Raw genomic sequence first — 14,002 nt, forward strand, 5'->3', positions numbered from 1 at the left:
GGTCGTAAAGATACTTTGTTTTCCATGGAGAAGGTAAAGGGAGGGCCTGCCATTAAAGCCCCCATCTCCCCAACCCTTCACACAGAAGTGATGGCTACCAATAGTCAGTCTTCATCGACAGATGTAGCAGTGAAAATGCAGCTAATGGCTCAAAGGGTCGTTTCATGAGATGGTAAAGAACCAGGCTGAGATCCCAAAGCAACATAGGGGCCATAATCTGCAAAAAATGACTGATTAGTCCTCTTAGGAATCTCACTGTGGTTGGATGAGCGAATACCGAGAAACTGTCTACTCGCACATAGGAAGCTGTTATTGCCACTAAATGAATCTTGATGGAACTCACAGAAAGGCCTGAATTTTTCACTTCCAACATGTAATCAAAGACTGAGGAAAGAGACGAATGGATAGGAGAAAGATGGCACCGGTTACACCAAAGGTTATATCTTTCTCCATTTCAAGGTAAGTATGTCAAGTAAATTCCTTTCTACTATTTAACATTATTTTTTGTCCTTCCAATAAGTACGTGGTCTCCACTCCCGAGAACCATTAAGAAACCAAATTTGTAGTTGCAGGATGTTCAGATTTGGGTGAAATGACTGACCCTCATCCTTGGATAACAGTTGTGTTTGATTGAGAGCCACCACAGAGGGTCAGAGGTGAGTTTGATGAGGTAAAGAACCCAAACTTGTCTTGACCAAGTTGATCCAATCAAAACTACTTTGGCTTGGTCCTATATGATCTTGATAAGGACCTTTAAGAGCAATGGAGTTGGAGGATATGCATAGAAAAAACCTTTTGTCCATGTAACGAAGAAGGCATCTTCTAGAGACTGGGGATTGAGCCCCCCTCCCGCCTCTGAAGCAGAATATCCTGACTTTGCATTGGCTGACACAGCAAAAAAAAAATCGACCTCTGGAAATCCCCAAGCTAGGAAAAAACTCAAGAGTCCAACTCCCTCTCTAATTTAGGGAGAAATGTCTGCTCATCCACCATGGTGTTTTGTATACCGCCTACGGGTAAGAAGCTGACATGACTACCTGATTGGCTATGCACCAGTTACACATCTTTATTGCTTCAGTGCAGAGCAAGGGGGAATGCGCTCTGCCCTGATGACCAATATAATACACACAAGCTATGCTGTATGTCATGATCTTTTTGGACTTGTTTTTGAATAGGGGAAGAAAGTGGAGGTAATTATATCTGACCACCCTTAATTCCAACAGATTGATATGCAAGCACTGTTCCTGTTGTCACCATTTGCCCTGGTCTGCGTAAGGACCCAAATATGATTCCCATCCCCAGAGGGAAGCGTCCAATGTTAATGTGACTGTAGGAATTCCTGCACAAACTTTGGATGGATTCATCCATCAGGTGAGTGACTGCAGAACCTGTCTGGGTACAGATATCTGTTGCTGTAACTGTGTGTGTTGGGTACATCAACAGTCCTAGGCCACCTCTGGAGATATCGAAGATGCAACCTGGCATTTTGTGCCACAAAAACATAAGTTATCGTATGTCCCAGGATTTGCAGACATGCCCATGCTGGAGCTTGAGGGCTGAGCTGCACCTTCCTCTGCAGCATGGAGCATGGGTCACTTGCAGGTTTAAAGTGGAATAAATGGTGGATTCTCTGAAACTGGGAGTCTTTCAATCATGATTTGAGGATGTCAGTAATTTAGTTAAAGGTTACAGGTCTATTACAGGAGCAGATGGGTGAGGTTCTGTGGCCTGCAATGTGCAGGAAGTCACACTAGATGATCATGATGGTCCCTTCTGGCCTTCAAACCTATGAGTCTTCTTTGTTCCCTGTGGAACTGAGCACCAAAATTGGTGGCAGTGCACTGCCCATGGATTCCAATAAGGCAAATAAGTGAGACCATAAGAAGGCATGGAGGAAGGAATCCAACGCTGGTGATCCCAGCTGTTGGCAGGGAGGAGTCTGGTGTCCTGCCTCTGCAGCTACAACACGGAACAATGTCTCCTGGAATAAACTGAAGATCCTTGAACAGAAAGTTCAGAGTCTGAATCCAAATGCTCCTTCACATATTGTGTAGAAGGTGACAACCCCTCCTCAGGGATCGAAGATGGAGAAGAGATAGGTCTCCCAGAAACACGAGCAGTTGGTGACCTAGCCAACCTCCATAGCGAGAGGTGTCTGGAAGTTGCAAGGAGCAGAGATTCAGGATCATTTGGCACCACAGGGTCTTTTGGGTATAGGGCTTCCTGCAGTACTGGAAGCACAACAGAACTCGGTACCAGCACCAACGATGTAGCAGAGTTGTTGTGAAAGGCACCGATATCGGTATGGAGGGGGTCAAGGATTCCGTTGAAGTCAATCTCTTCGTAGTAATAGTCTTCGGTACTGAGACCCTTTACTGCAGAGGTCTGGGACTTAGTTGAAGACTTGACATGTTTCATAGTACTCAAAATAGTTGAAGCGTCATCTGCACTCCTCTTGGGGCCTGAGGTCTCCAGTGACTGGATCTTCTTTAATGAGGAACTCTGTTTTGCTCTTCTTATTTATACTTGGAGTGGGAAGCTCTCAGTATGGGCAGTGTGATTGCTGTTACCTCAATCAAAGATAGTGCTGGAGACCAAGGTTTTGGTGCCATCTTTCCATTAGAAGCTCTTGGTGACTGTGATCTCAATGTTGATGGGGTAAAAGGTTCTCAGTATCCAGGTTGGAAGCCGGTCTTCAGGCTTGCTCCATCATTAATAGTCTATACTTAATTTCCCTGTTTCTACAGGATCTACCCTTAAAAAAAGAGCAGATTTTACACTTTCTGGAAACGAGAGTCTCCCATGCAACGAATACAGTGGGAGTACCCGTCACTCACAGGGACTGCTTCTCAACAAGAGAGGCACCTTTTAAATCCCAGGGAGCCTGGTATCCTTGACTGAAGAAATAGTTGTTCAAGTCCCTCAACAGGGGAAAAGAAAAAACAAAAATGCAGTGTTTTTTTTTTTAAATAAAAGAGAAAAGAAAAAAAGGAGAACAAACATTCCAACTATGAGGTACTAAACCTACTACTGCTACTAATATTAAGAACAAGCTATAAAGCAAAAACACTAATAAAAGGGGAAAACAGGTATACAACAAACAGGCGTATGGTAGACTGTCTCTGGCCAAAGGTGGCTAAGAAGGAACTGTGGGCAGTTCACCCATGCAGCCCTATAAAGCCTCAGTACAGCACAGAAGGATATGTAGGGTGCATGCGCAGGAAGAAAAGACACTGCTACCAAAAATCTCTAATAAAAGATACAGGGGTGCATATAAAGTGGACCACAGGGACATCACTTGAAGAACTACTGATTCCATGGATACACTTCTGTAACAGGATTTGACTCACAACAGGATAAAGCAAGAGAAGAAACTTAAGGAAACTAATCCTTCAGAACAGTGAGAGAAACATAGAAGATACTAGCAAATTAAGCTGCTAAATTAAACTAAATTGTTTGTTCTAGAAATGTTCAATTCAGTTTTGATTTAGTACAAGTCCACAGCTTCAATTTTCCTTTCAATCTCCATGGACCCTTGAGGAGTTGGAATCAGCTATTGAGCAAACAAATGCTAATTAGAATGACTACAGAATTAAGTCAATAATATTAAAATATTAGATGGTGGTACAAAAGGGGGGGGGAGGGGATCAGGGAAGGAATCAGTAAAGCAAGTTGCAAAGATCAGCCAAATGAAAAGAAAAAATGTAAGTTATAAAATAAAAGTAGGTAACCTGCTGGAAGACTAGGTTCCTGCTATCAGGAAGTTTACATTCTTCTATGTTATATAGCATGTGAAGTGTTTAAGTGCTAAGAACTAAACATACCATATTTTGCCATTTTCTGAGAAGTTTTATCCTATGAACTAACCTAACCAAAAAGTAAAATGGCAGGACCTGTCTGAACCGCTGCTTTTCCCTTTCCATGATCTATTTCAGCTTCAGAAGCTCCTCCCCATATTCTTCCCCATTTCCATGCTATCTTCTCTATTATGCTTGTTCAATCTCTCATTTCACGTTATGGCTCCAAGTTAGCAAGGTACTTAAGCTCAAGTAGTCCAAATGAAGTCAAGTGGGACTACTCACATGCTTAAGTTAGACACATACTTGCTCAATTCAGGTCCTATACCTGGAGAGGAAATGGTTTGGTATCAAAAACTGAGAACATATGAGAAAAAGTAGTTTGGCTTCAGATTTTCCCCTCAAATGATCAGAATTCAAATTTGGATTTATTAGGGTGTGACAGGGGAAATCTGTACTATGTTCTCATCCTAGTGAATCTCTGTGCCTACAAAAAAAAAAACCATGTACGTCAACAGAGCCTTATTTGAAGTGTAACTTCAAACTCCAAGACTGGAGGCTTTAAGCAGAATTGAATGCATTAGTCAAAATACACAGGGAGCTAGCAGAGCTTCAACGCCTGCTTAGCTCACAACTGGCTCTGTCAGACAGTGCTATTAGTCCCTGGCTTTCATGTGCACTAACCTAAAAAATAATTCAATTAAAATATAAAAGCAATTTGATACTGAGTTGTGACTAGTATGGACCAGTGATTTAATTCTTTTAATATAGAGTTTGATTTGTGGAACGTTGAAATGACCAGTTAAAATAGATGCCAATCAATTCACACCTTTACTGTATCACCATAATGGATTGATTAAATATAAACTATAGATATAAAATGTAATTAAGCAACAGAGAAATCATGAAAGATCCCATATCTTAGCAGATCATATAGTATAAAACAATGAATAGAAAAATTACATAAAAGATGGTTATAATTCTAAAACCTTTAGAATAGGCTCCGTTGCAGTTTAATTAAAGAAAATTAAATTTTAAAATAATTCAAGTGTAACTTTAAACCATAGTAGGTATTCCTAAGACTGAATAAACCATGTAAGTCTATAATATGAACCAGCATTACTAAGGCCCAGTTCTATAAGTATGATTTGTTCATCCTTTGAATCGAAATATCCTGCACAACAGCACTTCGAAAACAGATGAGTTAGCACAGCTGTAAAACAGCTGTCTAGGTGTCCTTGCTATGGCAAATATAAGCAGTAGCAGCCACTGTAAAAAAGTTTAAGGTAAAAAAGGATAATGAAAAGGAATGGGGAATTGAGAGTACCAAAAGCAATAACTTTAATAGGCATCTGGTTAAAAAGTCTTGTATATCAGGCTGGTTTATACTTACGTTGACAGCATATCTAACGGCAGCGTCAACAGTGAGCTCACAGAGCCAGTAAACAAGCACTTGTAGATACGACCTGTAAAAAAGAAAAAAGTGCTGTAAAACCCTCAGTTATGAGGAAAGAACACCCTCTAAATTGATCATTATTAAACTTTTTTCCCAGCTTGTTTCTTAGCCCTAGTAACAATTTATCTCTGGGAAAGAAGCTAAAACTGAAGGGAACCAATACAGATGTATAAAAAGACTTCACGCAGACATAAGTCACAAAAAGGTATCGCAATATAGTTGTTATTCACATATAAGTCCCAGCCCTATGGATGGCTGTGGAAGCCACAGGGCTTGGCTCTTGTAGAACATAAGCATGAGTTGACCTCAAATCTCTAACTTGTACAAGAATCAAGGCCTCTCCTGATGCATACACAGTACATGGAATAACACCAGCTTTTTAAAGTTAGTTGACTATACTGAACATACTCAAGAACTCTAACATTTTATGGGGTGATATCTGAAGCCAATAGCCAGCTCTTCTGCCATTCTTCAGAAAGAGAATCTGAAAAATGAAACATTAACACATTCATAGAACCTATCTTAGAAACCAAGTTACTTTGAAGATATGCTTATTTCTGCAAAAATACTTAATTTACCCTTATTTCTTTGAACAGGTGACCAAGCACTGCTCCACTTGCTTTATTTTCCATCCCCACTCTACTCTGATACCTCAGCTTGTGCTGAGGCTACCACAAGCCCCCTTGGATTAGCTGGGAGTGCCTATGGAGAGAAGTTCTACTTTTATTCAATAATTTAAGGGAGAGAGGAGCAGAGATCGGTAGGGGGAGGGTAGACGAGGAGTCTCTGACATTAAATACAACAGTGAGTATCTGAGCAACTGGAATTTATGTAGAAAGCCACTATTTACAATAAAATAAAGATGCTCTTAGTACTCAGAATCATTTAGTTTCATTATAGTAAGTTTTAGGCTTTATGCATGCTTGTACATATATACATTTTTTAAATAAAACTGTTCAATTAAAAAAAAGTTGACATCCCTCATTGTGTCCCTTGTCTCAAGATGTGTTGTCCCTCATTTCAGAGTCTGGGGGTTGAGACACATGCTACTCGGGGTGGCCAGCTTCTCCCTCTGCCCATGCTGCCACAGTCACACTCTTTTTAGTGTGCTTGCTCAATTAGAGCTAGCGCAGGTATGTCTCCTCGAGCTGAAACACATACCCACAACTCAAAGTATAGACATACCTGAAGTGAGAGAGGAAGAATAGTAGAGAGGGGTAGAAAAACTGAAAGGAGAAGGGAGAGACACAGAATTGTGGGTTGAGAAGAGGAGACAACAAGTGGGAGTATGGGGAAATGAGGAGGGAGGACAAGTCAGTGGCAAGCAAATAGGTGAATTAAGGGGCAAAAGGAATCAGGAAGGGATAGATATGGAGGGAGAAGGAATGGGAGAGATTACACAAATAGATATGAAAATTTCAGCTTTGGGAGCTCATTCCACATAAAGAAACCAATTTAAAGTGATGCTGCAGTGTATATAAGAACTAATAGGAAAATGTAACATCCAGAAAGTTAGGCACTTCCAAATACAGAGGAAAACAAGGCCCTTTACTCAAAGAGCAGACAATCTAAAATTACAAAGCTGAAGGGTAGGGGAAAGGGATAGAACATATTGTCCGGGTGACAGCTAGTAGGCATGTATCTTAATTTCAGGGGAGTTTTGTTAAACATTTGTTTTATTTATATTATAAAAAATGTAGTTTCATGTTTGTTTTGGAGGGCCCTTTGGGTTGAGACAAATGATGGAAGAAATTGAGGCAGAAAAAAACTGTTACCTACCTTTCCTAACTGTCGTTCTTCGACATGTGTTGCCCACGTCCATTCTAAGCAGGTGTGCGTGTGCTGTGTGCACAGTCATCAGAAGGTTTTTCCCCTAGCAGTACCTGTCGGGCTGCTGCAGGCGCCCTCTAGAGTGGCATCTCCATGGCACTGTATATAGAGCCCCGCTGACCCGCCGCCTCTCCAGTTTCTTCTTGCCGATAGGCTTGGACAACAGGGGAAGGCGGGTGGGTCTTGGAATGGACATGAACACCACATCTTGAAGAACAACACTTACGAAGGTAGATCACCATTTTTTCTTTGGGTGCTTGCTCATATTGATTCCAAGCAGGTGACCCCCAAGCAAACCATAGGAGGAGGAGGTCGGGGCTCACGAAACTGCTGACTGGAGCACTGCTTTGCCAAATGCTGCGTCATCTCTGGCAGGTTGAGTAATTGCATAATGTGATGAAAATGTGTGGATAGAAGACCATGTCGCAGCCCTGCAAATCTCCTGTGTGGGGATCCTGTCTGCTACTGCAACGAAGAGCAGATTCAATTTACGAAAAGGTCTAGTCCATTCTATATAGAATGCCAACGCCCATCTGACATCCAGGGAATGGAGACTGCGCTCCCTGCTCTTGGTGTGTGGTCTGGAAAGAACACTGGTAAGAAGATTTCCTGACTTGTGTGGAAATGAAAAACCACCTTGAGGACGAAAGCCGAGTGGGGACGCAGCTGCACCATATCCCTGTGGAACACTGTATATGGAGGGTCCGAGGTCAATGCTTTGAGTTCAGATACTCTCCTTGTTAAGGTAATTGCAACAAGGAAGGTTACCTTCCATTAGAGGTATAAAAGCAAACAAGTCACTAAGGTCTCAAATGGAGGTCCCCTTAATTTACTGAGTTCCAGATTAAGATCCCATGCTAGAATTGGGCGACGTACTGGGAAGTAAAGCCTTTCTAAGCCCTTGAGGAAGTGGGACACCATAGGATTGGTAAATACTGAATGACCCTCTTCCCCCGGGTGGAAAGCAGAGATCCCTGCCAAGTGCGCCTTTACAGATGATGCTGCTAGTCCTAGCTGCTTTAAATGCAGCAGGTAGTCCAAAATAAGAGGCAGCAAAGCCTGCATTGGGGGAGCACCCCTCTGCATTGACCATACAGAGAATCTTTTCCATTTGGCTAAGTACTCTGCCCTGGTGGAAGGCTTTCTACTACCAAGAAGGACCTCCTGTACTTGTTCCGAGCACTCCACCGCCCTAGGGTTCAGCCAGGCAGCTTCCATGCCGTAAGATGAAGTGACTCTAGGTTGGGGTGATGAAAATGACTGTGGTTCTGTGCGATCAGGTCCGGAACCAATGGCAGGGTGATCTGGGAAACAAGCAAGAGGAACTGGAAGTCCTGGCACAGTCAAGAAACTACGACATGATTGGAATAACTGAGACTTGGTGGAATAACTCTCACGATTGGAGCGCTGTCATGGATGGGTATAAACTGTTCAGGAAGGACAGGCAGGGGCGAAAGGGGGAGGAGTTGCACTGTATGTAAGAGAGCACTATGACTGCTCTGAGCTCCAGTATGAAACTGGAGATAAGTCAGTTGAGTGTCTCTGGGTTAAGCTTAGAAGCAAGAACAATAAGCGTGATGTCGTGGTGGGTGTCTGTTACAGACCACCAGACCAGGAGGATGAGGTAGATGAGGCTTTCTTTACTCAACTGGGGAAAGTTTCCAGTTCACAGGGCCTGATTCTCATGGGAGACTTCAATCACCTTGACATCTGCTGGAAGAGCAATACAGCAGAGCACAAACAATCCAGGAAGTTTTTGGAGAGTGTCGCTGACAATTTCCTGGTGCAAGTGCTGGAGCAACCAACTAGGGGCCGTGCTTCTCTTGACCTGCTGCTCACAAACAGGGAAGATTTGGTAGGGGAAGTAGAAGTGGGTGGCAACCTAGGCAGCAGTGACCATGAGATGGTCGAGTTCATGATCCTGATGAAAGGAAGAAAGGGGAACAGCAGGATACGGACCATGGACTTCAGAAAAGCGGACTTTGATTCCCTCAGGGAACTGATGGGCAGGATTCCCTGGGAGGCTAATATGAGGGGGAAGGAACCCAAGAGAGCTGGCTGTATTTTAAAGAAACCTTATTGAGGGCACAAGAGCAAACCATCCCGATGTGCAGAAAGAATAGCAAATATGGTAGGCGTCCAGCTTGGCTTAACAAAGATGTCCTTGGCGAACTTAAACGCAAAAAAGAAGCTTACAAGAAGTGGAAGCTTGGTCAGATGACTAGGGAGGATTATATAAACACTGCTCGAACGTGCAGGAATGAAATGAGGAAGGCCAAAGCACAATTGGAGTTGCAGCTAGCAAGGGACGTGAAGGGGAACAAAAAGGGTTTCTACAGGCATGTTGCCAACAAGAGGAAGATTCGGGAAAGTGTAGGCCCCTTAAAGAAAGAGGGAGGCGACCTAGTGACGGAGGATGTGGAGAAAGCTGAGGTACTCAATGCCTTTTTTGCCTCTGTCTTCACAGACAAGATCAGCTCCCAGACTGCTGTACTGGGTGGCACAGAATGGGAAGGAGGCAAACATCCCGCAGTGCTGAAGGAACAGGTTCAAGACTATTTAGAAGGATTGGACATTCATAAGTCCATGGGGCCGGATGCAATGCACCCGAGGGTGCTGAGGGAGTTGGCTGAGGTGATTTCAGAGCCATTGGCTATTATCTTTGAAAGCTCGTGGCAACAGGGGGAGGTCCCTGACGACTGGAAAAAAGCAAATGTAGTGCCCATCTTCAAAAAAGGGAGGAAAGAGGATCCGGGGAACTACAGACCGGTCAGCCTCACCTCAATCCCTGGAAAGATCATGGAGCAGGTCCTTAAGGAATCCATTTTAAGGCACTTGGAAGAGAGGAAGGTGATCAGGAACAGTCAACACGGATTCACCAAGGGAAAGTCATGCCTGACCAACCTGATTGCTTTCTATGATGAGGTGACTGGTTCTGTGGATGTGGGGAAGGCGGTGGATGTGATACACCTTGACTTTAGCAAAGCTTTTGATACGGTTTCTCACAGTATTCTTATCAGCAAGTTAAAGAAGTATGGGTTGGATGAATGGACTATAAAATGGATAGTGAACTGGCTAGAGCATAGGGCTCAACGAGTAGTGATCAATGGCTCCATGTCTAGCTGGCAACCGGTCACAAGCGGAGTTCCCCAGGGGTCGGTCCTGGGGCCGGTTTTGTTCAACATCTTTATTAATGATCTGGAGGATGGGGTAGATTGCACCCTCAGCAAGTTTGCAGACGACACTAACCTGGGGAGATACACTGGAAGGTAGGGATAGGATACAGAGTGACCTAAACAAACTGGAGGATTGGGCCAAAAGAAATCTAATGAGGTTCAACAAAGAAAAGTGCAGAGTCCTCCACTTAGGAAGAAAGAATCCCATGCACAGCTATAGACTGGGGACCGACGAGCTGGGCAGCAGCTCTGCAGAAAAGGACCTGGGGGTAACAGTGGATAAAAAGCTGGATATGAGTCAGCAGTGTGCCCTGGTTGTCAAGAAGGCCAATGGCATATTGGGCTGCATTAGGAGGGGCATTGCTAGCAGGTCACGGGAAGTGATTATTCCCCTCTATTCGGCATTGGTGAGGCCGCATTTAGAATATTGTGTCCAGTTTTGGGCCCCCCAATACAAAAAGGATGTGGACAAGTTGGAGAGAGTCCAGCGGAGGGCAACAAAAATGATTAGGGGCTGGAGCACAGGACTTATGAGGAGAGGCTGAGGGAACTGGGCTTGTTTAGTCTGCAAAAGAGAAGAGTGAGGGGGGATTTGATAGCGGCCTTTAACTACCTGAAAGGGGGTTCTAGGGAGGATGGGGCTAGGCTGTTCTCGGTGGTGGCAGATGACAGAACAAGGAGCAACGGTCTCAAGTTGCAGGGAGGGAGGTCTAGGTTGGACATTAGGAAAAAGTTTTTTACTAGGAGGGTGGTGAAGCACTGGAATGGGTTACCTAGGGAGGTGGTGGAATCTCCATCCTTAGAGGTTTTTAAGCTGCGGCTTGACAAAGTCCTGGTTGGGATGATATAGCAGAGGTTAGTCCTGCTTTGAGCAGGGGGTTGGACTAGATGACCTCCTGAGGTCCCTTCCAACTCTAATATTCTATGATTCTAGGGTGTCTATTTGTATGCCAGAGTTGTCTGGGCCAGGCTGACCAAGGCGCTGTCTCTCTTGATTTTCAGGAGGACCTTGTGAATGAGAGGAAACTGTGGGAAAGCCTAGGACAGGTGATGAACCCAGGGAAGAAGGAATGCATCTGCCATGATCCCGGACTGTGCTTCAGGTAGGAGCAAAATTGGTGACACTTTCTGTTGGACCGCGTAGCAAAGAGGTCTACTTGGGGAAACCCCCACCTTTGGAAAATGTCTCTTGCAATGTCCGAGTGGAAAGACCATTTGTGGGTGTTGAAGGAGTGACTGAGATGGTCCGCCAGCTTGTTCTGGGACCCAGGTAGGTAAGACACTTCCAGGTGTATGGAGTGGGCGATGCAGAAGTCCCACATCTTGAGGGCTTCCTGGCACAGGAAGTGCAGCAGGTAGTCCAAAATCTATTCATATAAAACATTGCTATGGTGTTGCCTGTCATTACTGACATATCTCTTCCTTCCAGGTGAGATTGGAATGCCTGGCAGGCTAACCAGACCGCTCACAGTTCCCTGACATTTATGTGAAGCAATAGCTCCTCTGGGGACCAGAGACCTTGAGTCCTCAGCTCTCCGAGGTGTGCTCCCCACCCCAAAGCTGAAACGTCTGTAGCTAACACCGCAGACAGCTGTGGGCTGGCAAATGAAACCCGTTTGCACACTTGCTGAGGCTTGAGCCACCACTGGAGAGATTCTAAGACTTGCGGTGGAAGCGAGACCACCTTGTCCAGACTGTCCCTGCTGGGCCAGTAAGCTGATGCCAGCCACAACTGGAGAGGTCTGAGTCACAGCCTGGCATTTTGGACCACATATGTGCAAGAGACCACATGGCCCTAGGAGCATTAGGCAATTCTGAACTGTCATGGTGAGAAAATGCCTGAAGTTTTTTATTATGAAGCACACAGTCTGAAAGCGAGTCTCTGGCAATAACGCTGGCCTGGACTGAGTCCAGGACTGTCCCTATGAACTCTGTTCTCTGTGTTGGCGCTAACGTTGATTTGTTTATGTTCAACTAAAAACCCAGGGTGTGGAAGGTTGACTGTATTAAAGCAACATGAGCTCTCGAGTAGCCCTTGACCAGCCAATCGTCCAGATACGAATACACTTGAACAGTGTCTCCTTAGGAAGTCATACATTTGGTGAAAACTCTCGGCACAGCCAAGAGGCCAAAAGGGAGGACTGTAAATTGATAATGAGTGTGTTCTACCACGAACCTGAGAAATCTCTTGTGGGAAGGTATTATTGAAATATGAAAATGGGTGTCCTTTCGGTCAAGAGTAGCATACCAGTCCCCCAGATCCAGAAAGGGAGTAACTGAGGCTAGGGAAACCATGCAGAATTTTAATTTCTTTATGAATCTGTTGAGATTCTGCAGATAGAGGATGAGTCTGAGCCCCCCTTTTGCCTTCTGGATCAGGAAATATCTGGAGTAAAGCCCCTTTACCCTTAGTTCCTGATGGACCTCCTCTACTGTTCCGGCCCGAAGCAATTGCTGCACCTCTTGTATAAGAAGCTGCTCGTGAGAGGGGCCCTTGAAGGGGGGGGGGAGGCGGCAGAAGAAAACTGAAGGGAGTATCCCACTTCTACCATGCGCAAAACCCATCTGTCTGATTTTATTTAAGCCCAAGCATGGTAGAAATGGGATAAATGGTTTTGGAAAGGGGGACCAAAATCCAGTAACTGTCCTGAAGTGCCGCCCTCGGGCGCACCCTCAAAAATTTTGCTTTGGCCTTTGCAGCTGTTTGCCTTAGCCTCTGCCAGGGTTGGACAGTTGAGGAGTTCTGCGTCTGTTACTTCTACCCCTCTTTCTGGAAATGTCCTGCCTTGGCTGAGATGCGTAGAATCTCTGATTGGACTGGGGCTTAAAATGCTTCCTCTGAGTGGAAGGCATACAGAGCCCCAAGGATTTCCAAGTTGCCCTAGAGTCCTTAAGCTCTGAAAACAGCCCCGTGCCTTTGAAGGGCAGGTCTTGCATAGTAGACTGAACCTATGGCGGGAGGCCTGACACCTGCAGCCAGGAGCTTCTTCTCATAGCAAGTCCTAAAGCCATAATCTTTGTTGCAGAGCCCGCTGCATCTAATGTGGCCTAAGCGATGTTCTGGCAAACCTTTGCCCTTTTCCACCATGGCCCTATACTCCATCTTTGATTCAGTTGGAAGAAGATCTTTAAACTTCATCATTGCTTCTCACAAATTGAAGTTGTACCTGCTGAGAATCGCTTGTTGGTTGGCAATACGTAGCAGAAGACCGGCGGTGAAATACAGCTTCCTCCCAAATAGGCCCAGTCTTACCCTCTCTACTGAGATGGAGGATTGCTGAGCCATCATGGCAATCAGGTCCCTTGCTGTCTCAAATGTGTCCAGTGTGGAGGGGAGATCCAACTCTTCCACCTCGCTCTCTCTTGCTGGGGATTCCATGCGCAGCAGACTCATGGGTGCCCTGTGCGGAGCTGAAGTGGAGGGCCCCAGAGACCCCAGCGCCAGATGCGTCTGGGGGCATGATGAACCAGTGTCCTTTCCCATAGATCGCACCGTGGGTGAGCGTCCTCTATCGGACCTCTGCTTTTTGCAGGGCACGGATGAATGAGAACAATGCCGTACTGGTTTTGATGCCAGAGAGTGTTGGTGTCAGGATTCCCTCAGCACCGAGCTCTTCTTTGGTGCCGCTGGGTCTCTGACGGACGTTGGAGCACTCCGCACCGATGCGCTAGGTGCCAGGTCCAGAGGTTGTGGTCACAGAGCTGCCTACAAGAGTATCTGCTTGAGGCAGACACTCTTCTCC

General features: G+C 45.1%; 1 protein-coding gene across 1 annotated transcript in view; it reads right to left on the bottom strand.

Annotated features, from left to right (window-relative positions):
• Positions 1-14,002, bottom strand: part of MARCHF6 (membrane associated ring-CH-type finger 6) — a 107,738-nt gene that overhangs the window by 56,208 nt on the left and 37,528 nt on the right. Inside the window, exon 5 of the mRNA XM_067529437.1 lies at positions 5,191-5,263. Coding sequence (XP_067385538.1) covers positions 5,191-5,263 — 73 coding nt within the window. The remainder of the gene's footprint in view (positions 1-5,190; positions 5,264-14,002) is intronic.

The sequence above is a fragment of the Emydura macquarii genome, unplaced genomic scaffold, assembly GCF_026122565.2.
Source record: "Emydura macquarii macquarii isolate MOO-44397 ecotype Brisbane River unplaced genomic scaffold, CSIRO-AGI_Emac_v2 contig_320, whole genome shotgun sequence".
In the NCBI taxonomy this organism is placed as follows: Eukaryota; Metazoa; Chordata; order Testudines; family Chelidae; genus Emydura; species Emydura macquarii.